Source organism: Macaca fascicularis, chromosome 10, assembly GCF_037993035.2.
Source record: "Macaca fascicularis isolate 582-1 chromosome 10, T2T-MFA8v1.1".
In the NCBI taxonomy this organism is placed as follows: domain Eukaryota; kingdom Metazoa; phylum Chordata; class Mammalia; order Primates; family Cercopithecidae; genus Macaca; species Macaca fascicularis.
In genome coordinates, this window is record NC_088384.1 from 12,850,501 (window position 1) to 12,875,584 (window position 25,084).

The window sequence follows — 25,084 nt, forward strand, 5'->3', positions numbered from 1 at the left end:
TAGAAAGAAATTTGACAGCATTAGTGAGAAGAAAAGGGGGTCAAGATAGGCACAGAGAGCAAAGAAGGAAGAGTCCAAGAAGAAGGCCGAAAAGGAGGAGAGGTTTGAGGAGATGTAGGAAAGTGAGGTTCCCTTGGTGTTGGGATAGAGCAGTGATTCTCTAGTGTGCACCAGGGGTGCTGATGAGAAATACACATTCCTGCTTTTCACCATTCTGGAGCAGTAGGGCCCTAGAATCTATATGGTAAAGAGTTCTCCAGGTACCACCGATGGGGTAGAGAAGTTCATTTAGATGGGCATGGTCAACAGGCTCATGCCAGCAGTGGGGGCTGGGTCCAGTAAGCTAAAGACTGAAGGATCTATTGGATTCCGCTCTTCAGGAGGTCACTGGTAACCATGGAGGAGGAAATTTCAGTGGTGCCGTGGGAGTGGAAGCCAGATTGCAGTGGGCTGAAGAGTGAATGGGAGGTGAGAAAAAGAAGACAGCAACTGTGGACCCCTTTTGGGAGAAATTTGGATGAGAGGCGTAGGCAAGAGCATCCTCCCCCTCAAAGGCTACCTTCCCTCTCCTGGAGAAAGTTGGCAAAGAGGATTAAGGAAATCTGGAGGCTGAGTCAGACATTCCACAGACCATCAGAACGCACCAGGGAGGCATCCTGAGAACCAGCAAGGAACTAGCACCCTTTAAGCTGCCAAGTTTCAGAACCAAACCCCCTGTGCCTGCCCCCTGTCTACCCACTCAAAATCCAATTCACCATCTCCACCACCAGAGTGATCTTTCCATAGCACAAACGTGACCACGTTTTGAAACCCTCCAACAGCTACTGTGCCCATTCTTACCTCGCCCCAGGGAGCACTCAAGTCCCTGAACCTGGCATTCAAAACCCTTCTGACTACTTCCCTATTTCCCTTAGCATCTTCACCCCCATCACCTCCCACTTACACCTACATTCACCCTCCACCCAGACCTCATGGAGCCGCCCGCAGTTCCCCAGTGAAACATGCTGTCCCATCCTCAGTTAGCCCCCCGGGGTCATCTTGGACTCAGCCAACTCAAGTACCAAACTCTGAGAGTTAGTTACTCCCTCCTTGGGAGAGCCAGAATCTTGCCCACACCTCTACCATAGCATCAGTAGAATGAGTTATTCTATATCTATTTGTTCACATGGCTGTCTGTCCACTGGACTGTGCCTTCCATGGGATCAAGGTCCTCATCTTACTCCTTTCTGAATCATTAGCACTTGCTAGGGCTGAACTCCCAGTAGATGTTGTAACCACCTGATGGGTTCGCCTTGCTGACTGCCTAGACAGAGTTGATGTATCAAGACAGGGGAATTGCAATGGAGAAAGGTAATTCAAACAGAGCAAGCTGTGCAGGAGACGGGAGTTTTATTGTTACTGAAATTACTCAAACAGAGGAATGCAGTGGTGAGATTTGGGTTTTGGCAGGGTCATGTTGACTATGGTACAGAGGATAAATTAGAGAGGGGCAAGACTGCAGTCAGGGAGTCCCACTAGGAGACTGCACTCATGTAGATGGGACTGTGGTGGTGTGCACATGGAGGGTGCCATGAACATGACCAGAAAGGTTGTATCAGGAAATAGTGAGGAGTTGAAATTGGCATGCTTGTGATTGGAAGTGGGTGATGGTAGTGGGAAGGGTGAAGGACGACTCCCTGGTTTTTGACGGAGGCAACTGGGTGGGGGATGGCGCCATTTACTGGAATGGGGAATGCAGGAAGAGCAGATTGGAGGGAGATGATCAATTCAGTTTGGGACACACTGAGTTTGAAGGGCTTGTGGAACATTCTGGTGGACATGGCTAGGAGGCAGTTGAATACGCTTCCCAAGCATTCAGGGATCGGAAGTTTTAAAGATAATTTTGTGATAATTTTGTGATAAAAGATAATTTTTAAAGATAATTTTGTGGCTTGACAAGTGAGGAATGCTGATTGATCAGGTAGAAGATGGAATCCCGCGGGGGTTGAAGTGAGGTTTTCTTGCTGTCTTCTGTTCCTGGGAGGGATCACAGAACTGTTTGAGCCAAATTACTGGTCTGGGTAGTGTCAGCTGATCCATCGAGTGCAGGGTCTGCAAAATATCTCAAACACTGATCTTATGTTTTACAATAGAGATGTTATCCCCAGGAGCAATTTGGGAATGTTCAGACTCTTGCAGTCAAAGGCTGCTCTGTGACCCTTAAACCATAATTTCTAATTTTGTAGCTAATTTGTTAGTCCTACAAAGGCAGACTGGTCCCAAGGCAGGAAGAGAGTCTTTTTGGGAAAGGGCTATTGTCCATTTTGTTTCAGAGTAAAACTATAAACTAAATTCCTTCCCAAGGTTCGTTTGGCCTATGCCTAGGAAGGAACGAGGACAGCTTAAAGGCTAGAAAGGCAAGATGGAGTGGTTTAGGTCTGATCTCTTTCACTGTTATAATTTCCTCAGTTATAATTTTGGCAAAGACGGTTTCAACGCCAGTAAATGTGGCAGTGGGGTTTTACCCCAAGTACTCATCACAATAATAAAAGTTTAAACTATGAAGTACCCAACTGACCCTTTGATCTACCAATCAAATAATAGAATCCACCAGTTCTTCCCCTTTCCCTTTTTCCTTCTCCGTACTTTCAGATTAATTTTCCCTCCCAAGGGGGAAGAAAAGGCAGGCTCCGGACAGCTGTGTCTCAAATTAGATGGTATAAATGTCTCCTAGTGACTAGGGCTAGGTGACCATACAAGGGTGTGGCACAGAGGAAGGAGCCCCTGGGTTCCTTCTGCAGAGAAATTACCTCCATCCTTTACCAAGTTACTTAACCTCTCTGAACTTTAGTTCAGATGGGATGACAAATATTATTACCTAAAAGTACTGTAGTGAGAATCGAGTGAGACATTAATTGTAAAGCCCTACATAAATGCTAGTTATTATTAGGCTTTCCAGATCCCAATAAAGTGGTGGCTAAGTGTCATGACACCAACAAGTTGCATTTGTTATTTCAAATGACTAAAGAAACTCCCAAGGCAGTACCGCTTTTCGAAGTTTGTTTCCCTAGAAAAAGAACTTCAATGTGCCCCCTGCTCCTTGGGCACGCTTAAGACAACTATAAGTGAAGTCCCGCCTCCCTGGCCTTTCCGTGCAAACGCCTGACTTGTAAGGCCCTTTCACACTGATTGATACTTTTATTCACCAATAATAAGTGAAATTCCCGTCAACGTCCGGTGAGGGGGCAGGACTTCCTTGCTGGTTGCTAAGACACTCTTGTTCCGCTCCTTGACAACCCTGGCGGGGGTGCGCTGGCTGCGGCCCTGGCTCCGGCCCCCGCGGGAGCAGGTGAGGCCCCGGGGCGCGGCGGGCAGCCAGGCGGGGAGGGCCCGCCCGGAGGGAGGGCGGGAGGCAACGCAGGGCGGAAGAGGCCTCGCCCGCCGCCGAGGCCTCACCTCAGTCTCCTGCCTGCTGTTCCCCAGCCCCAGGTCTTCTCACCCTCACCCCCACTTCGGGACCTGCGAGCTCTGTCGTGACAGGTTTGCCATGGCGACTCTGCCGGCTGCTCTTCCCCACCCACCCGAGGCCTGTCCAGCTTCGTGCTCCCGCGTCCTCCTTTAGCCAACTTCCCCCAGCACCTTGATCCCCCGACCTTTCGCGGAGTAATCCCCTCTCCCGCGGGGCCGCCATCACCTCGGTCAGACCGCTCTTGGCTTGGAGAGTTGGCGACGATGTACTGGGATTCCGGGCTGGTCATTTCCCCTCTTTGGGCCTCAGTTTCCCCATCTGTAAACGAGAAGTTGGGTTGAGTGATCTCTAAGGCCTCTTCCACTCTGACGTTCTGGGATGTCGTTGTTCTTTGACCCAACTTTAGGCTTCCTAGAGGATGTGCTCCCCAGTGGGAGGTATCGTGTGTTGTGAAAATAACTTGGCAAACCTAATTTGGATTCCCAGTCTCAAGACCTACCCTACCTGCGCTCTTAATCTGTGCATATGTAAAATCAGTAGACGACGGTGCATCTCCTTTGGGAATTCTGAGGCTAATATGAAGTACAGAGTCCAGCCCAGTATATATTCAATATTTGTTAGTTTCCTTCCTTTGTCTCTTCACCACATTTTCCCTTTCTGGGAAATGTTATCAACGCGATCGGCATGAACTGTCATTTCTCCGGCTGGCCCTCTCTGATCTTCCTCCTGGCCTTCCATGGTTAGAGTTACTTAGGGGGTGGGGAGTGGGACAGATGGAGGTTGAAATACAGTCATGTACCATATAACAACGTTTTGGTCAAGATGGACCGCAGATGCCACGGTGGTGCCCTAAGGTTATAATGGAGCTGAAAAATTTCTGTCACCTAGTTACATAGCCATCGTAATGTCAAAGCAAAATGCATGACTCACGTATGTGGTGATGCTGGTGTAAGCAAACCTACAGTGCTGCCAGTCATATAAAATACAACACATACAATTGTGTACAGGACGTAATACTTGATAATGGTAATAAATGACTGTTACTGGTTTATGTGTTTACTATCCTACACTTTTTATTGTTATTTTACAGTGTACACGCCTCCTACTTATAAAAAATAAAATTTAACTGTAAACAGTCTTAGATAGGTCCTTCAGGAGGTATTCAAGCAGAAGGTCTTTATTATCATAGGAGATGGCAGCTCCATGCGTGTTATTGCCCTGAAGACAGTCCAGCAGGACAAGATGTGGTAGTGGAAGATAGTGACACTGAGGATCCTGACCCTGTGTAGGCTTAGGCTAATGTATCTGTGTCTGAGTTTTAACAAAAAAGTTTAAAATGTTAAAAAAAAAAAAAAAAGGCCAGGCGCGGTGGCTCACGCCTATAATCCCAGCACTTCAGGAGGCCGACACGGGCAGATCAGGAGTTTGAGACCAGCCTGGCCAACATGGTGAAACCCCGTCTCTACTAAAAATACAAAAAATTAGCCAGATGTGGTAGCAGGCGCCTGTAATCCCAGCTGCTTGGGAGGCTGAGGCAGAAGAGTCGCTTGAACCTGGGAGGTGGAGATTGCTGTGCGTGTAAATAGCACCATTGCACTCAAGCCTGGGCAACAAGAGAGAAACTTTGTCTCAAAAAAAAAAAAAAAATATATATATATATATATAAATAGAAAAAAGCTTGTACAATAAAGATATAAAGAAAATATTTTTGTATAGCTGCACAATGTGTTTGCGTTTTAAGCTAAGTGTTATTACAAAAGAGTCAAAAAGTTAACAAAATCAAAGTAAAAAAGTTACAGTAAGCTAAGGTTAACTTATTGTGGAAGAAAGAAAAATATTTTCAATAAATTTAGTGCAGCCTAAGTGTACGGTGTTTATAAAGTTACAGTAGTGGCCAGGCATGGTGGCTCATGCCTGTAATCCCAGCACTTTGGGAGGCCAAGGCGGAGGGATCACTTGAGGTCAGGCGTTCGAGACCAGCCTGCCCAACAAGGTGAAACCCTGTCTGTACTCAAAAAAAAAAAAAAAAAAAAAAAAAAAAAAAACACTAAAAATTAGCCAGGCATGGTGGCGGACACCTGTAATCCCAGCTACTCAGGAGGCTGAGGCAGGAGAATCATTTGAACCTGGGTGGTAGATGTTGCATTGAGCTGAGATCCTGCCACTGCACTCCAGACTGGGCAACAGAGCAAGACTCCATCCAAAAAATAAAAATAGGCCGGGCGCCATGGCTCAAGCCTGTAATCCCAGCACTTTGGGAGGCCAAGACGGGTGGATCACGAGGTCAGGAGATCGAGACCATCCTGGCTAACCCGGTGAAACCCCGTCTCTACTAAAAAATACAAAAAAACTAGCCAGGCGAGGTGGCGGGCGCCTGTAGTCCCAGCTACTCGGGAGGCTGAGTCAGGAGAATGGCATAAACCCGGGAGGCGGAGCTTGCAGTGAGCTGAGATCCGGCCACTGCACTCCAGCCTGGGCAACAAAGCGAGACTCCATCTCAAAAAATAAAAATAAATAAAAAATAAAAATAAATAAAAAATAAAAATAAATAGGCCCAGTGCAGTGGCTCACACCTGTAATCCCAGCACTTTGAGAGGCCAAGGCGGGCAGATCACCTGAGGTCAGGAGTTCGAGACTAGCCTGATCAACATGGAGAAACCCCATCTCCACTAAAAATACAGAAATTAACTGGGTGTGGTGGCAGGCGCCTATAATCCCAGCTACTCAGGAGACTGAGGCAGGAGAATCACTTGAACCTGGGAGGCGGAGGTTGCAGTGAGCCGAGATCGCGCCATTGCACTCCAGCTTGGGCAACAAGAGCGAGATTTAGTCTCAAAAAATAAAATAAAATAAAAATAAATTAAAAATAAAATAAAGTTATAGTAGTATCCATTAATGTACTGGGCCTTCACTTTCTCTCACCACTCATTCACTGATTTTTCCAGAGCAACTTCCTGTCCTGCGTGCTTCATTCGTGGGAAGTGACCTTTATAGGCGTATGATTTTTTATCTTTTATACCATATTTTTACTGTACTTTTTTTTTTTTTTTGAGGTGGAGACTCACTCTGCTGCCCAGGCTGGAGTGCAGTGATATGATCTCTGCTCCCTGCAACCTCCACCTCCCAGGTTCAAGAGGTTCTTCTGCTTCACCCTCCTAAGTAGCTGGGATTACAGGCGCACGCCATGACACCGGCTAATTATTGTATTTTTGGAAGAGACAGAGTTTCGCCATGTTGGCCAGGCTGGTCTCAAACTCCTGATCTCAAGTGATCCACCTACCTAAGCCTCCCAGAGTGCTGGAATTACAAGTGTGAGCCATCACACCCAGCCAACTGTACCTTTTCTATGTTTAGATACACAAACACCATTGCATTACAGTTGCCTACAGTATTTAGCACCGTAACATGCTACACAAGTTTGTAGCCTAGGAGAAATAGGCTGTACCATATAGCCTAGGTCTGTAGTAGGCTACATCATCTAGGTTTGTGTAAGTACACTCTATGATATTCACACAACAAAATCACCTAACGATGAATTTCTCAGAACATGCCCCTGTCGTTAAGCAATGCATGACTGTGTTGATGCCATAGTTGGACTTGATGGCTTCCCTTCTGCACCGATAGCCCATGACTTGGTGATTTCTTTCTCCTGACTAGATACTTCCATTTGCATATCTTACCAGCAACTTAAACTTGGCAGCTCTGAAATGAAACTGACCTGCTTCTCTACCCAGCTGTGCCCCCTGGTTTCCCCTCTCCCCGTCAGTGGCATCACCATCATCCTGGGCGTCATTCCTCACTCCGCCATGCCCATTCCACTCGGGCAGTTGTCAGGTTGTTTTGATTCTGCCTCCATGCGGAGCTCACATCATCTCCATTCCTGAAGCCACCACTCTCCTTCAAGTCTTTCATGCCTGTGACATTAGTACCCCTGGTACTAATTACCGCAGCTTCCTAGCGACTGCTCCTACCTCCAGTCTCTGCTCCTGTCAACCCAGCCCACCCACGTCACCAGCCACCCAGAAACCTCCAAAGAGCTTCCCATTCACTATGAAAAAGATCCACACTTCTTGCCAGGCATGGTGGCTCATACTTGTAATCCCAGCACTTTGAGAGGCTGAAGTGGGAGGCTCACTTGAGTTCAGGAGTTCAAGACCAGCCTGGGCAACATAGAGACCCCCATGTCTACAAAAATATTTAAGCATGGGTTTCAGGACCCATCTACACTTCCACAGCCCAACCCCAGCCTTTTCTCCCAGATTTATTTCTCCCTTCTTTGCCAAATTCTATCTTCTAACTGAATTGGACTGTTAGACTTTCCCAGAAGATGCTTTGTACTTTTTGCCTTGGCACTGCTGTGTACATCCGCCTGGAAGGTCTTCCTCACCTCGTCTACCTGTTACAATTCTTCCTAACCTTTCCAGTCCTGACTCAAATGCTGCCCCTACCAGCAAGCTGCTTTTGCTTTCTTATCTCACCCTCCTCACCACCACAAGTATGCCCGTCTTGTGGCACTACTTTCTGCCAGGAACCATAGTTAGTTCCTTGTGTGTGCCTGTTAGTCTCCATATTAGATTGTAAGCTCCTTAAAGGCAGGGACTGGCTGTTGCTTATAGTCGAGTAGTTGAAAAAGCATAATCAGACCAGGCATGGTGGCTCATGCCTATAATCCCAGCACTTGGGGAGGCCGAGGTGGGTGAATTGCTTGAGCTCAGGAGTTTGAGACCAGCCTGGGCAACATGGCAAAACCCCATCTCTCAAAAAAATACAAAAGTTAGCCAAGGATAGTGGCACAAGCCTGTAGAGTGCCACCACTGAGTGTGGTAGCATGAGCTACTCAGGAGGATCACCTGAGCCTGGGAAGTTGAGGCTGCGGTAAGCTGTGATCATGCCACTGCACTCCAACCTGGGCGACAGAGTGAGACCCTGTCTTGAAAAGAAAAGCAAAAGCATAATCGTTGAAGTCATATATATCTGGGATCAAATCCTAGCCCCTTTGTTTATTAACTGAGTGGAAACTCTCTTTTTTTCAGTCTGTGTGGATATACCAGTAACGTAGGGCTAGTAGTGCCTGTCTGACAGAGTGACTGGGGGAGGGACATCCTGTACGTAGATCGCCCATTCTGGCGCCTGGCTCAGGATCAGTGTTCAATAAATGTCTTGAGTGGATGTGATAGGTCCTCTCCCCTCCCAGGGGGCCAATGAAATATAAGTTAATTACAATTTGGATAATTTCTGGGCCTCTGCGGTGTGCCAGACACTGGCCTTTGTGCTCTAGGGCATCTAGAGCCAAATCAAGTTCCTCAGCCCCAGGGAATCTGGACTCAAGGCACGGTTAAGTCGTGATCGGTTGTGAGATGTCACTGGTAATTAGCAATTGTGAATGAGCTTCTAAAAAATAAATCCATGCTAAGTCCAATTTATTTCTGTGATAATGTCACTCTTACTCCCTTAGATTCAAATCTGTTCTCTTGAGTGGGAGAGAGGGGGGCGGGAGCCTGCCCTGCTGTGTGTGGTGAGCAGCTGTTCTCTGGGAGCTAATAGCTGTGATGGTTGTGAGTTTCCTTATACTTTGTATCTTGACAAAACTGTCTGGGATTTCATCCAAGTCTGGTTAAGTCCTTGAGGGTGCCTGTGTGAGTCAATGTCACTTATCACATGGTGTCGGACATGAGGAAATGTAGAGAATTGCAGATTCAGACAACAGGCCTCTCTCCTCTCCCTCCCTCCTCTCCTTCCCTCCACTCCTCCCTCAGTCCCAGGCACATTAAGCTTTCACTGGACTTCAGCGAAATGAGAAAAATTAAGGACCACATGAAAACAACAACTTCGTGTGTTTGACTTCTTAAGGAGGGCTGATCTTTATTCTGCCAGATTTTCCTCTTTTGTAGTAGATGATGTGTCTTCTAAGGCCCTTTTGCAGCAGAATTTTAAAATGGCAGCACTGTGTCTGGCCCCACTTTAAACTGGTCTGAGAGCCCGGCTTCTGCATCATTTCCTGACCTCACTACAGGCATCTTGGACGAATGCCCAAGTCTTTAGGATCCTTTTTCCTCCCCGGCCAGCTTTGGTCATTTGTTTGCCAGAAGGCCAAGGGAGACTGGACTGCCTGCCTGTGTCCCCAGTGTGGCAGGAAGCAAGAGGCAGGCCTGGACAGAGGCTGGATGAGTGGATGCTGAGAATCGAAGTCATCTGTGTTACTGGCTTGTCTCCTACTTGCTTGTGCCAAAGGAGAAAGCACAGAAGGTAGAGTCAGAAGAATGGATTGGGGTTCCAATCCTGGCTCTGCCATTGCTGGCTGTGCACCCTCAGGCTGCCCATAAAACCCCTCTGAGCTCCAGCGGTTTGTCTGAGAATGGGGAGCTGGATCCTTCCCTCACAGGTGTTATGAGGATGAAATGAGATGGTGGATGTGAAGGCACACCATAGCCACACCACTACCACCCCGGCCCCAGCAGGTTTCACAGAATTTCCTTGTGACTCTTTCCTCCTTCAGTACTAGCACAGTGGTTCACACGTAGTAGGAACTTGGGAAATAGTGGTTTGTTTGGCTGCACATTTAGATGTGTAGCAGGCTGGTCTACGTAGAAGGATATTGCAGTATCCTTCCTACTGCACCAGTGACAGGAGCTTAGTCCTTAGCCCCAATTTCCAGATGAGAAAACTGAGGCTGCTGGGCACGGTGGCCCACACCTGCAATCCTAGCACTTTAGGAGGCCAAGGCGGGTGGATCACCTGAAGTCAGGAGTTCAAGACCAGACTGGCCAACATGGTGAAACCCTGTTTCTACTAAAAATACAAAATTAGCTGGGCGTGGTGGCAGGCACTTGTAATCCCAGCTACTTGGGAGGCTGATTCAGGAGAATTGCTTGATCCTGGGAGGCAGAGGTTGCAGTGAGCCGAGATCACACCATTGCACTCCAGCCTGGGCAACAAGAGTGAAACCCTGTCTCAAAAAAAAAAAAAAAGAAAAGAAAAGAAAAAACTGAGGCTTAGGGAGGTTAGCCCTTGTCTGAAACAGAACCAAGATGTGAATTCAGATCTGATGATGGAGTCTGTACTCAGAACCACCATGACATGCTCCAGGTGTGTCCTGCAATCTCAGGTGCATGGTGAGTGGTACAGGGAGGCGAGCATGATCTAAGGGCCGAGGATGTTCCAGACATTGAGTGGCTGTCCCCCTCCCATGGGGCTGGCAGATACTTTGGTCCTTATTTCCCAGAACACATTCATTTTTCCCGATCCCTCCCACATACCCTAACCCTCTTTAGGATTCTTCCCAGACACTTCAGACACAGAGTAATGAATAGTGACTGAGGTCAGTGCCACAAAAGAACAAGGGATAGCAAGACCAGGAACACTGGCCTTGACCAGGCAACGAGATAAAGGGCCCTTGTCTGTGCCTCCTGTTGCCTAGGAAGAGCCTCACATCAAACAGGGCAAGGATATGTAAAGCCCACAGATGGCCCTTGAGTGAGGAGGAGAGCACGGGCAGTGAGAGCGAGAATAGGGCTGCCCCTGGCTTTGTACCACTGTGGGCCAGATGGGCTGGGGTTGAGCTTCTGTACCCGGCAGATTCAAGTACCCTGGCAGTGGGCCCAATTACTTTTTTTTTTTTTTTGAGACTGAGTCTCGCTTCTTTGCCCAGGCTGGAGTGCAACGGTGGTATGATCTCAGCTCACCAAAACCCCTGCCTCCTGGGTTCAAGCCATTCTCCTGCCTCTGCCTCTGCCTCTGCAGTAGCTGGAATTACAGGCATGTGCCACCATGCCTGGCTAATTTTTGTATTTTTAGTGGAGACAGAGTTTCACCCTGTTGGCCAGGCTGGTCTTGAACTTCTGACCTCAAGTGATCCACCCTTCTCAGCCTTCCAAAGTGCTGGGATTACAGGCATGAACCACCACACCCAGCCACAATTACGTTATTAAAAGGCTCTTTTAGACCTGACACGACTCCTTCTGGCCCGAAGCATTCAGGCACGTGCTCCTCTGCATGGGAGATTGATAAGGTTATTAGAACCTCTAGTTCTGCTATTTTTGGCAGCTTTCTTTGAGCAGAGTTTTAGGATTGTGGCTGAATGACTCTAGCTGTACTATAATGATACAGTGTCATAAAAAATTCTCCTGCCTTTCTGTATTTGGAAACACATCATCTGTAATGATTCCTTTTTATTCTGTCTCATCCCTTTTAGGTCCCCAGAAGTATGTGTAGTGGTTAGAAAAAGCTCTTTGTAGTCATGGTCCTTAGTAAAGTTGGCTGAATCACGGTGACCAAGTCCTGGCTAATTAATGGTGGTAGCAGAGAGCAGTGTGATAATAGTGCAGAGAGCTTTAACATTTCAAATCGCTCACATGCACATACTTGGGGCTTGCAACAGCTTCCTGAGAACGCAGAGACAGGATTTAGTATCCCGTTTCATAGAGAAGGAAACCAAGGCTTAGGTGAAATTACTCACCAAAGGCTGCAGAGAAAGGAAGTGAACAGAAGCGCGTCTTTGGCAGAGCTGGTGTCCATGCCTGCGCACTCTGGCTTGCAGCCCACACAGTTCTTTGCTCTGCAAGATGCTGCACAGGTCACTCTCCCACTGGCTTTCCCTGTTGTTCCTGAGAAATGGGCCTTGGTAATACCTCTGAAGCCACAGGACATCTCAGCAGGATTCTGCATGTTAGAGCAGCTGTCACAGACCCTGACCTCCTGGAGGGCGGCACGTCCACAGCTGGCTCCTAATTCCCTCCTGGCTCCTAGATGCCCACACCCTTTAGCCTAGAGGATGAATTGAATCAAATGGAAACATTTCCGTGGAAGATGCCTAAGAAGGTGCTTCCACATTTTCGGTTGTTCCCCCTCGAAATTCTCAGAGGTAAACAAACTGTGTTTACCTTTTCCTTCTATCATCAGTGTAGCCGCCACCTCTGTCACACCTGGACAGAGGTAGAGGAGGAAGCAAGAAGGCTAGGAAGACAGCCTGGAATTGGAAATAGGCCTTCACATTCATGAGCAAAAACAAAACGATTCCCTGAATTTTGTGAAATAAGAAACCTGACTAGAAAGTACAATGAAATTGTGCTTGGTAATTCGCCAGCTTATAGAGAGAGACAAACAAAACCTGCTAACATCTGAGTGGTACAAATGTCCAGAATTGATGAGACAAGTGGAGCCATCTGTCCACTGGGAAATCAGAAAATACCAATGTCATGGGATGGTGGGGTCCGTGCCAGGCTTCCAGCCTCACAAGAGGGAGCTGACCAAATGGAGTGGCACCGAGGCATTGGAGCAGGGATCCAGTCGAGAGCACAGCCCAGAAAGAGTGCCCAGAAAGCTCAAGGCTTGGCCAAACCAGGGTCAAGTTAACATTAGAAAAAGACAGCAGGCCAGGCGCGGTGGCTAACACCTATAATCCCAGCACTTTGGAAGGCCAAGGTGGGAAGATCACGAGGTCAGGAGATCAAGACCATCCTCGCTAACACGGTGAAATCCCATCTCTACTAAAAATACAAAAAAAAAGTTAGCCAGGTTTGGTGGCAGGCACTTGTAGTCCCAGCTACTCGGGAGGCTGAGGCAGGAGAATGGCGTGAACCCAGGAGGTGGAGCTTGCAGTGAGCCGAGATCGCGCCACTGCACTCCAGCCTGGGTAACAGAGCGAGACTCCGTCTCAAAAAAAAAAAAAAAAAAGAAAGAAAGAAAAAGAGACAGCAAAAGGGAAGAGCAAATACTTGATTTGTTTCCCTTCTAGGAAGATAGGAGCTGTCCCAGTGGACAGTTGATGTATGCTTGTGAGTGCCTCCTGTGTGCCCATGAGGAAATGGATGAATAAGGGGTTCAGAGCGCCCACACTGAGAGCCGGGCCTGGATTCACACCCCAGCTCTGTCGCTAACGAGCTAAGTGACCTCAGGCCAGCGACTGACCAGCTTCATGCCTCTGTCCCTACAGGACCTAACTCCTGGGGTTGTTGCGATGACAAGGTGTGTAAATGCATGTGGAACACCGACAGGCAGGACACTGAGAGCCATCACGTGTCATTACCTGCCTGTTAGTTACTGTGCTCGGCACCTTTGGGTTCCATGACCCAAAGTGAAAGTAAATTTGTTTGGAAATGTGAGAAATGCTGGAATGACATTATTTTGCTGTATTTGTCTAATATAAATCATTAAAAAGGGCTTAACAACCTGGTGATTTGTATTCGCTTATGTCAGTACTTCTGAGATAAAAAAAACTTTGAATTATGAGATAAATTGGGTCGAAGATGAAAGAGAAATGCCTGGATTGCCAGCAGTGCTCCCAGTCATCTCGGGTCCAGGCCCGTCTCTTTAGAAGCCCTGTCGGTTAGGGAACAGCCGTCTACTGAGTGCCTGCCCTGTGCTTGGCACTGTCTCAGCTTTACAGACACTGTTTCACTGAATTCTCATAACGGCCTCATGAGATGGATGTGACTGTCCCGGCGTTAATGGTGAGGAGTCTGGGGCCCAGGGCCACACTGCTGGTGAGTGATTGAACCAGCAGCAGCGCCCAAGCCTCCCAGCTGCTGGTCCAGCAGGACAGGACCCAGTGGTCCAAGAAGGAGTAGGAAAGAACAACCAGGGAGCCTGGTGTGCCAGGGAGGGCACAAAGCAGCACCGTGCCCATTCCCCTGAAGATCAGGGCTGCAGAGTGGCCCCCTCGCTTGCCAGTAAGCCCAGACTGTCAGTGGTGACCTGAACATTTCCCTTCCTAAGCACAGCTTCTGGGAAGAAACGCCTGTATCTGTAGCGGGAGGGAAGGCCCGTGTCTGTAGCGGGAGGGAAGGCCCGTGTCTGTAGCGGGAGGGAAGGCCCGTGTCTGTAGTGAGAAGGAAGGCTCGTGTGTGTAGTGAGAAGGAAGGCCCGTGTGTGTAGTGAGAAGGAAGGCCCGTGTGTGTAGTGAGAAGGAAGGCCTGTGTGTGTAGTGAGAAGCAAGGCTCGTGTGTGTAGTGAGAAGGAAGGCTCCTGTATGTAGTGAGAAGGAAGGCTCGTGTATGTAGTGAGAAGTAAGGCTCGTGTGTGTAGTGAGAAGGAAGGCCCGTGTGTGTAGTGAGAAGGAAGGCCCGTGTATGTAGTGAGAAGGAAGGTCCGTGTGTGTAGTGAGAAGGAAGGCCCGTGTGTGTAGTGAGAAGGAAGGCTCGTGTGTGTAGTGAGAAGGAAGGTCCGTGTGTGTCGTGAGAAGGAAGGCTCATGTATGTAGTGGGTACGCGGGGAAGCTACATTTGCTCACTGCCAGCTCAAGGCTCCATCCCGCAAGCCTGGCCCACAGTCAGTATTTGTCTTCATAACGACAGTGTGGGCTTGCAGCATCATACCAGTGTGTTCTTAACCAGGTCCCAGCATCTCGTGTTGACTCATCCTCCCGTCTGCAGACTTGCTGGCCATTTGGAAAAGGGTGCGGAGGAGTTAAGATGGGGAGGTGTCAGATTGTTACTGAGACATTTCTAATTTGTGATGTATGGTTTTGAAGCCAACTCTTTTCTTCTGGTTTTTCCTGTTTTCTACAGCACCCCCCGGGGAAAGACATTTTTCTGCTCCCACCAAGTTGGCAGGGCCTGCTTCCTGAATCTCCTGGTTGTGTCTTAATTGCCAGTCCCAGCACCTCCTGAGAGCCCCACTCTCTCCTCCAGCGGTCACAGTGGAAGGATCATGGGAGAAACAGAAGGGAAGAAAGATGAGGCTGATTATAAGCGACTGCAGACCTTCCCGCTGGTCAGGGTAAGCCCCAGGGGAGGGAGGCAGGACTGCTGACGGGGCCCACACAGCCTGGAGAGAGGTGGGTGGAGCTTGTCCCTTGCAGGATGGCAGTGGGAGGAAGTTAAGAAGGCCTCTGCTGGCTCAGACCTAGACATCTTGGAGTTGACAGTGATTCATTGTTTCATTCATTCATTCATTCACCAAGTATTAGGCCACCTGCTATATGCCAGGCACTGTTCAAGGCGCTGTGGGGATGGCGAATGAGACAGGCGAAGGCCTGGCCCACATGAAAGACATGTTTAAAGAGCATGATTAATCCCAGCACTTTGGGAGGCCGAGACGGGTGGATCACGAGGTCAGGAGATCGAGACCATCCTGGCTAACACGGTGAAACCCCATCTCTACTAAAAAATACAAAAAACTAGCCGGGCGCGGTGGCGGGCGCCTGTAGTCCCAGCTACTCGGGAGGCTGAGGCAGGAGAATGGCGCAAACCCGGGAGGCGGAGCTTGCAGAGAGCTGAGATCCAGCCACTGTACTCCAGCCTGGGCGACAGAGCAAGACTCCATCTCAAAAAAAGAAAAAAGAGCATGATTGTAGGCAGTAAGTACTATAATGAAAAATGAAGCAGGTGGAAGGGGCTGGAGAGCCGAGGTTAGCTTCTGGAGAGGTTTCACAGATCAGAGACCTGAAGACAGAGAGCAAACCTCACAAAGACCTGGGAAAGAATATGCTAAGCCGGGGAAACAGAGGCACAGGAAGCCTGGGATAGGAATGAACTTGGCATTTTGGAGGCACAGAGAGAAGGCCAGCATGGCTGGAATGGAGTGCTGAGAGGGGTGGCGGGACGTAACCACCAGTGGGGCCAGACCCCACAGGCCTGCCCAGCCACAGTGAAGAATGTGGTGAGAACTATGGGTTCTGTCCTGAATCGAAGGGGGAGCAGCGAAGGGTTTTAAGCAGGGGAGTGATGAGATCTGTTTGGTTTTCAAAAGCTCACTCCAGCTGTTGTGAGCAGAGTGGATTTGGGGATGCCAGACCAGAAGTGAGGAGACCAGCAAGGAGGCCACTGCGGAGGCCCAGAGCGATGAGGGCGGCTGCGTGCGGCTCGCGGCGCAGAGTGTGAGATGCGGTCGGGTTCAGGGTGTTCCATGAGTGCAGAGGCCGAAGGACCTGCTGCCAAATTGGAGACTGGGTGTGGGAACAAGAGAGTCCAGGGTGGCTGCTAGAGTCTGTCTTTTCCTGAGTATTGGGAGAAAAAAATGGTATCAATTACCAGGAAAAGGAAGATGGAAGAAGATGGGTTTGTGGGAATCAAGTTATTTTTAGACATCTAAGTGAGGTTATCAAGTGGCCAGTTGGACAGAGTAGTCAGGAGCCCAAAGAAGAGGTTAGAGCTGGGGGCGGAAGCGTGGGAGCCCTCCCATAGAGAGGACACAGAGACGCATGGAACACACAAGACCCCAGAGATGGAGTCACTGGAGACGGGAGAGTGGAGGTGGGGCCCAGGGCCCTCCAGGATCTGGGAGGAAGAAGGAAATCCAGCAGATCACTGGAGAAGGAGCAGAGGGAAAGGCCGGAGGAAAACCAGGGGCCCCAGAGAGCGCCCAGCGGCTTCTGCAGGCCTCCGGAGTGAGATTCTGTTGGAATGCACTTCCATAGCCAGCATTCCCTCTGCCCTCAGCCAGCCTTCTGCCCATGTCTGTTGGCTGGAGCCTGGTGCTGGCTTTGCACCCTTGCAGAGAGCCTGGGCTTGAGAGCCCACACGGCCCAGCTCCATGCCACACCTTTGCCCCAGCTGCAGGCCCTCAGTCAGGAGATGGGTCACCTGCCCAGGGCTGGGCCAGGGAGGCTACCTGCTGTCCATGCCTTAAGCTTGGGACAGAGAGGCCAGCCAGGAAGGCCAGGTCACGGGCTAAGCCTGTCTCTTGTTTGTCACCCCTGCCCTGTCTCTAGCACTCGGACATGCCAGAGGAGATGCGCGTGGAGACCATGGAACTATGTGTCACAGCCTGTGAGAAATTCTCCAACAACAACGAGGTATTGCCAGCAGTGCAGGCGGCCCCTCGTGCCTTTGGTGGCCCCTGTGGGTGAATAGAATGGCCCCTGTTGCCTGCAGTCAGCTCCAGAGAGTACTGCCAGTATAGGGCCAGAGCCTTCCTTGGAAGCGTTCAGTCTGGGGAAAGTCAGTGAGTGAGAGGCTGGTGCTGACTCCAGGCACTGACGGTCACACCCAGCCCTAGAGGAGCAAAGCCACAAGGGTCTCCGTGACGCCTCTGCCCGTGTTCCCTGCCTCAGGTGGGCTGCCGAATAGGGCACCTTTCCCCGTGGTTCCATCCCAGTGGTGAACAGAGGCCTGCCTAGGCATCCATTCATGTATTCATTCATCCATTCAAAAAGGTGTTGAACAGGTGCTGTTCTAGGTGCTGGGGATACGGCCAGCAGGCATCAACGCAGGAAGGCCATTCATCAATCTGGTGGGGAGAGCGAGAAGTCAGTGTTATGGCAGCCAGTGGGGAGGCAAGACACTGGCCAGTGGGAGCCCAGGCTTTGGGTCGGCCAGGCCCAGGTTCAGGTCCTGGCTTCAGCCCTTCCCAGCTGTGCCCTTGAATAAGCCATTTCTCAACTCTGAGTGCAGTTTCCTAGTCCTTAAATGGAGGGTGGTGATGGTGCCTCCTCACTGGGCCAGTCGTGAGGACGTATTTACTGAGACAATGGGGACAGAGTGCCCAGCGTGGCACCTGGCATGGTGGGAGGCACTGTTGGTGTACCTCAGGCGCCTGCGCCTGGACTCGCCCTGCTGAGCGGGGTTCCCTGCCCCTCTAGACCTCCTCACATGGGGGGCACATCTTGGAAGAGCAGGCACAGGAAGAAGTCGGCTGTGGCCATGACTAGGGGAGCAGTCAGCACCTCCCCGGAGCCCACTGAACGCATTAGGTACCTCACAGTCTGCAGGTCTGTCCATTCAGTTTGTCCTGAGACTGCCTGGTGCCCTGCTTGTCCGGGTTACATCTGAGGGAGGTGGCACTGGCCCGGGAAGCCCGCACTAAGTGCACAGCCAGGACGTGGCCCCAGGCTGTCTGCAGACCTGATGCTTGCCTTCCCGCCTCAGCCAGTTTCTTGTTGACTGCTGAGGTGATGTCTAGTTTTCTGTGCCTGTGTAATAGACCTGGCAGGAGGTGGCCTGTGTGGAAATCCTTTCTGAAGCAGGAGGACAACAGAAATAGGACAGCAGGTCTTTCTCTTGCCAAGACCTCGGTGCCAGCCTTCTCCTTCCTGGAGAAGGACCTGAGTCCTGCCCCCTCCTCCCCTGCGCCCCCTGATGAGCGCCCTCTTCCTTCCAGAGCGCCGCCAAGATGATCAAGGAGACGATGGACAAGAAGTTCGGCTCCTCCTGGCACGTGGTGATCGGCGAGGGCTTCGGGTTTGAGATCACCCACGAGGTGAAGAACCTCCTCTACCTGTACTTCGGGGGCACCCTGGCCGTGTGCGTCTGGAAGTGCTCCTGACACTCTGTCCCCTGCCCCGTCCCCTGCAGGGCCTTTTCCTGCCACTCATCTGTAGGGGGGAGCAGTCCCAGGCGGGTCCCGGTTTCTCCAAGGAGAGTTGGGATCTTTTCTGTTTGTCCTTGTGTACCAGTTTCCTGAGCCACACCCAGTGTGTGAACTTGACATCTCCATCCCCAGGCTCTCAGTCATCTCCCTCGGAGTCTCAGGGTGTAGACGGGGCAGCAGGCATTGGTCTGTGTGCCACGGTGGGGCGGTGTGACAGGGTAGAGGAGGTGGGAGATGAGATTTTCCACACAGGAACGCACCAGTCCCCCCTTTCTCGAGGGCTGCTTTCCCCTTGCATCCTGGGAGCCCCACTGCCCTGCCATCCCCAGTACTCCCGGGAAGTGTCTGCCATCTTTGTCGTTGGTGGCCATATGAAAATGGCCCCAAGAAGGAGACGATTCTTTCAAGGGACACAGGCAGCTTCTCTCCTTGTCCTCTGGGGAGGTGCTGACCCCGCAGAAACCCCTTCCCCCCAACTTGACCCCAGGCTGAACAGACCACTGCATCTCACTGGGCCGGCAGCCACCCAGCTCCCCAGCCTTGGTAGGGACCAAGCAGCCTTTCCCGTCCCCTCCTCGACCCGCGCAGTTGAGAGCCAGGGGCTGTCGTGTGGGATCTGCTACCTGGCAGTTTCTCGAGGGGTCACTGAGCCTCTGGTGGGACACCTGGGCAGGAGTGCTCTCACCACGAGGCTGCTTCCGCAGGGAACCCTGGCCTGCCCGCGACTTCGCATCAGGGACCGCATGCTGATTTGTACTGCTCTCTGCTGGGTTTTCTATGTTCTTTTTGAGTGTGGGAGAAAAGTTTTAGTAGAAGGGTGAATCGTATTTTACACAGCAGTCTTATTTATATAAATGTCTTGGTTTTTACAATTAAAATTACCAAAAACTGACCTCATTCTACAGTCTCTTGATGTTAGGGGAAGGTGTGATCAGTATCCTCAGGCTCAGGTACCTAGAGATGTTTCTGGCTAACCTGTGAGGCTGTTGGAAGCCCCTGGCCCAGGCATAGCCCCACCAGATCCGGCCCGGCCCCTGTCACCATTAGGTCACTGAGGTTGGGGGCCAAGTGCAGCCGGATGGGGCCACACGGACACTGAGATACTCTTGGCAGCTGGACTGAGCTACACTAAAGACGTTTTCAGGCCCACAGAATTTCACTCAGTTCAACAGATGCTTATTCAGCAGCCACTGAGGGTCAGGCCCCAGGAGCTGAGGATACGAAGACAGAAGCCACAGATCTGGCCTCAGTGAGCTCTCGGTCCACGGCAGAGGGCATGGGCTCCATCATTTCACTCATGCAAAAAGTAACCTTGTAAGATAGGATAGGGCATTCTGGGAGGAGGGAGGAGGAACTCCAAGCCCAGCCTGGGGAGTACAGGGGTCTCCAGTGGGGTAAGGCCTGACAGCCGACGCTTGAAGGGAAAACGGGATCTTATCAAGGGAGAGGGCTGCTCTTAGGACAGAAAACTAGACATTACCCCATAATGTCTAGAAAACTAGACGTTACCCCATAATGTCTAGAAAACTAGACGTTACTCCTGGGGTAAACGCAGGACATGAGAAGTGACTTGAGGACAGGAGCCACGTGCAGGACTGTGAAGCTCCCTCAGGGGTTGTCCCCTGCATTCGAGCCTCAGAAATGAACACCCCGGCCATGGACAGAGCAGGGAGAGCCTGCCTTGCCGTGCACACAGGGGCCCTCCTGAGATGGTCCCTAGGACACATGGGTCTGGGAGCTGAAACCCTGTCCTTGTCAGTCCCAGTCCCGCCCTTGTGAGGCTGAGCGTCCAGCACTAACAAGATCTGTCAACAGATTGGCTGGACAGCCTCATGGCGAGCAGATAAGGTTTGCTTAGACCAGACCCCTGCAGCCGAGGGGAAGGTTGCTGCCGTGTGTGCATCCGGCCTGAGAGCAGCGGGACAGACAAGCAAGAACGGGAAGGCGCAGTCGCCGCCTCAAGGCTGACCGTCTGGTTGGGCGGCTTTGCAGCTGGTCCTGGCCCTCTGGGACTTGGCGGATGGGCAGCTCCTTGGCCTCAGACCTGCCCTGGCCAGAGCCCTGTGCCATGCGGGTGCTGCGGAGGGATTGGCAGAAGGGAGTGAACGGAGAGGCGGGGGCTGGCGCTGGAGGTGGGGAGCAGGCGCCGAGGCCTGGAATAGCTGCGCTGATTAACCGCCCGCTCTGCATCTGTTCTCTCCTTTCATCTGCTGCACGTGGGTGCCAAAAAGCGAGGCTGGCTCAGCTGGCAACCAGGGTGGTGGGGGTGGCAGTTAGGAGCGTGGGTGCTGAGGCCCGCAGAGCTGGTTCAGGTCTGGCCCTGCTCCTCCTAACCTCTCTGTCCTTGGTGGCTCTGTCTGTAGAATGGGGATACACTGCACCCACCTCATGAGGTTGACAGCAGGCCTGGGACCGCATCTGGAACAGGTGACGCCCCCGAGGTGTGCACCACATTGTCGCTGTGCTCCTCCTCTTGCCACTCGTGGACAGGGTGCTGACACCAGCTTCTCAGGGTGGGTGGAGATGCAGCGAGACGGGGCTTGTACAGTGCTTGGCCCTCACAGGCGCACTGCAGTGGCACCACGGGTGGCGAGCCTGCCTTCCACCCTAGTCACTCCTGTCACTGCAGCAGACCCCTCCTCACTTGCCTTCCCAGAAATGGGTCATTCAGTCTCCCTCTCTTGCTCCCAGACAATGGTGTGGTCACCGTTGGGCCAGGTCAGGTGACTGGGAACCATGGCAGGTGTGTTGCCCCGATGGCTTTACTTCCACTCCCCTAGACCCATGCCAGACGTGGACACCTGGCCTTCCAGGGCCCTTGCTGCCCATAACATTCGATAAGCATTTGATGATGGGCTGAAAGGAGAGGGCCGTGACCACGGAGAAGGCACCATCCTTGCCACCCAGCACACAGGCTACTGAGGGCCAGAAGCGGGAACAGAAAAGCAAGACAGGTTCATTTGCCGGAAAAGAGAAGGTGGGGTTCAGGGAATCTGGAGTTCAGAGAGGAGAGTGACTGGGGAGGGCTTCACAGAGGAGGTGGCATTGAACTGGGTCTTGGCATTTTCCAGGGAGGGGGAAGTCACCATTGTTTGAGGGACCAGCCTCCCGTGTAGAGCCGCAGCTCCAGGAAACTCACGATGGGTTCAGGGAAGCTGGGCAGTGGCCGTGGATGGGAGAGGGTGCGGGGGTGGGGAGAGAGGACGGGGCTGAAGGTGAAGGGGTTTGCTGGGGCTCAGGAGGAAGGAGGCTTCCCCCACTTGGCAGGCACTGGGCTTCCTCCCTCAGGACCCTGATGTGTAACTCTCAACAGACCTCCAAATTAGGGGTTGCTGTTGCTATTTACAAATGGAGAAACCCAGGCTCGGAGGATGGAGTGTCTGGCCCAGGGTCCAGCTAGGGAGCAGCTGTAGCTGGGACTTGAACCTGGGCTACCTGCCTGGATAGTCCCTGCTCTTCCACACACGCTGCATTCTCAGACCTTCTGTCCACTTCCCTCCTGCCCCGTCCCCCACAGACAGCTGGGCTCCCCGCGGCCTGGCCATGCCTTGGGCCATCCATCTCCTAGCTGCTTCCCCTACCATCGCCAGGCCTCCCCTGCACCCTCTATGGCAGTTGCAGCATTTATAGTGGAGGCAGCGACCACAAGCCTGCCACCAACTCCACCTCTTCGCTACCATCTGCAGTGTGGGGAGCAGGGCCTCGCCCCACTGACACCCCAGTCCCCTCTGCTGGGCCCAGCCACATTCAGTGTGGGGCAAATCGGAAACCTTGTCTGGACATGTCTAGAGGGAGTCACAGGCCCCAACCCCAGGGCCTGTCCCTCTGCCTGGGAGAGCAGCGAGTGCCCCGGCCGGATCAGAGAGTGAACCATAGGTCCCCTTGCTGGGACTCCAGAACCACAGGCTTCCCAAGAGTGGGGAGCAAGGGGTGCCGAGGTGGTCAGTGTGAGAAGGTGGAGGGTGAGGGCTTGGTCACGAGGTCCCGTGGCGCCTGTGGGAGGGGATGTGCTGCCGCGGGGACCACCGCCTTTGAAGCTCTCTGCGGGGCCTGTGGAGAAATCTGGTGAATATTTCATGTTGCCTTGGAAGAGGCGCAGAGAAACTCCAGCATCTTGTTTAACCTATTTCCTGCTTCTCGAGAGGACAGACCCTACAGGTAGGCAAGGGGGTGTGCCCTTGGGCTGTGGGGATCCAACTCAAACCGGTGTCCCCTGCCACACCCCGCAGCAGGAGTGAGAGCTGTGCAGCACAGGCTCAGCTCCTTAGCGCAGAAGCAGGCAGCATCTGATTGTGTCCAGGTTTGGGAGGGGGTTGTCAGAGTGCAGCCACAAAAGCCGCCACCCTGTCCTAATTTCCTTTCGTTCTCCTCATCTCATATTTAAAGTAACCACCTCCCACCACCAGCTGCCATCTCCAATCCTTAGAAAGGCCGTGGGGGTGGAAGGAGAGCACGCCTAGAAGGCAGAAGACTTGAATCGTTTTGAATAATATTCCCAAACTATTAGATTCCTCAAACGTGCCTGGCACGGCACCAAGCATTTCACCAACCCCATCTTCTCTAATGTGTACGTCCATTCCGTGAGCAGATGCCCTCAGTATCCCCCTCGCACAGATGAGGAGACCCACGACCTAAGTGGCAGAGCCAGGGTTCCCCGCAGGCCTGTGACAGCTCTGAACCCTCGCCAGGGTTGCCTGCCAACTTGAACAAGCCACTTCGCTTCTCAGATCTCAGTTTCGTCACCTGCAAGATAGGGTTCGCAGCTCTGGCTACGCCTGCTTCCCAAAGTTACCGTAAGGCCCCGAGGAGACAATGGCCCTGAATGTGAGCGTGCTTTAAAGTTGGAAGGGCTGATAAGTATTCGGGTCAGGGACTGTGGGGAGCCATCCCTTCCTTGGGCCTCCACTCTGGGTGAGAGGCTTGGGAGTCTGGAAGGCTGGGGTGTGCCAGATAGGGAGGTTATCATCTCTAAGCCCCCGTAGGCACTGGGGGGAACCAAAGCAGGAGAGGCAGGGCAGCCACACATGCACATGCACCTGGTCCAGTGACCAAGGGCCCCAGGTGGCTGTGACCAGAACCCGGAAAGACAATCCCAACGGCAACTATGTGGGAGGACTCGGCTGTTGACCCAGCAGGGTCCACACTGCGTTTGTCCTTCCAGTCTCAAAATGGCCAGTGGAGCAGCCTGGAAGATTCCATGCGGCTCCTCCTTCCCCTAACAGTAGGGAGATGGCGTCGTAGAGAACGTGTGACATGCCAGGGTGGGAGCTGGCCTCAGGTCTCCACTGCACATCAGCAGTTCAGAGCGATACCAGCTCCTCCAGAACCCCTTCCCTGCTGCACTCCCTGACATAGTCACTTTGCGTCCCCACGGTGCCACATCTCCTGTCATGGTGTCTATACCTGCTATGCTTTATTTACTCGATGGCTGGGGCTGTCTTATCTCTCTGCATCCCCGATGCCTAGCCCAGGGCCTGATATGAATGGAAAATGCATTGTGACTAGCAAGTGAGCGAATGAAAGTATGAATGGATGAGTGGATGGATGGCTGGGTGGGGAAATGGGTGGATGGACGGATCGATGAATGGATGGGTGGATGCGTGGATGAATGGAACAGATTTCTTTAGGAGGTGCATCAGCAATGACTGGGTCAGGGCCTGATATGAATGGAAAATGCATTGTGACTAGCAAGTGAGTGAATGAAAGAACAGGTGGGTGGGTGGGTGGATGGATGGACAGATGGAATGGATGGATGGATAGGTGGGTGGATAGGTGGATAGGTGGATGGGTGGATGGATGGGTGAGTGGGTGGATGAATAGATGAGTGAATGGATGAATGGATGGGTGGGTGGGTGTGTGGGTGGGGGGATAGGTAGATGAGTGGATGGGTGGATGGATGGAAAGACTTCTCCAGAGCCAGGCGTGGTGGCTCAGGCCTGTAATCCCAGCACTTCGGGAGGCTGAGGCTGGTGAATCACTTGAGGTCAGGAGTTCAAGACCAGCCTGACCAACATGGTAAAACCCTGTCTCTACTAAAAATACAAAAATTAGCCAGGCATGGTGGCACATGCCTGTAATCCCAGCTACTCAGGTGGCTGAGGCAGGAGAATAGCTTGAAGCCAGGAGGCGGAAGTTGCAGAGAGCCAAGACCATGCCACTGCACTCTAGCCTGGATGACAGAGCAGGACTCCTTCTCAAAAAAAACAAGGAAGAAAAAGAAAAGACTTCTCCAGAAGGTGTATCAGCAAGGACTGGGTTGGGGGTCGAACTTTGTCATCTGACTTCTGATACCCTCTGCCAAATTTCCAGGCCCCTCATGAAAGGCCTCAGGTCTGTTTGGGACTCACAGTCACTCCACTTAGAGCTGGTTCCTAAGAAAAGATGAAAATC

The 25,084-nt window shown here is 51.8% G+C and overlaps 1 protein-coding gene across 4 annotated transcripts; it reads left to right on the top strand.

Annotated features, from left to right (window-relative positions):
• Nucleotides 1-3,252: 3,252 nt before the first annotated feature.
• DNAL4 (dynein axonemal light chain 4) lies at nt 3,253-19,586 on the top strand. Of its 4 annotated transcripts, none has more exons than XM_005567263.4 (4): nt 3,253-3,328; nt 14,953-15,163; nt 17,097-17,180; nt 18,485-19,586. In XM_005567263.4, exons 2-4 carry the CDS (start codon nt 15,095-15,097, stop codon nt 18,647-18,649), a joined length of 318 nt encoding a protein of 105 aa, XP_005567320.1. In that variant the 5' UTR covers nt 3,253-3,328; nt 14,953-15,094; the 3' UTR covers nt 18,650-19,586. The 4 variants fall into 4 exon arrangements, with proteins under 4 accessions (XP_005567320.1, XP_073859847.1, XP_065378187.1 ...); XM_065522115.2 differs by having other exon boundaries at nt 3,259-3,519; XM_074003746.1 differs by lacking the exon at nt 17,097-17,180.
• Nucleotides 19,587-25,084: the final 5,498 nt, after the last annotated feature.

Coding starts and splice junctions, on each gene's coding strand:
- DNAL4 (XM_005567263.4), top strand. CDS start 15,095: ATGGGAGAAACAGAAGGGAAGAAAGATGAGGCTGATTATAAGCGACTG. Junction 15,164..17,096: donor AGACCTTCCCGCTGGTCAGG/GTAAGCCCCAGG, acceptor CCCTGTCTCTAG/CACTCGGACATGCCAGAGGA. Junction 17,181..18,484: donor AATTCTCCAACAACAACGAG/GTATTGCCAGCA, acceptor TCTTCCTTCCAG/AGCGCCGCCAAGATGATCAA.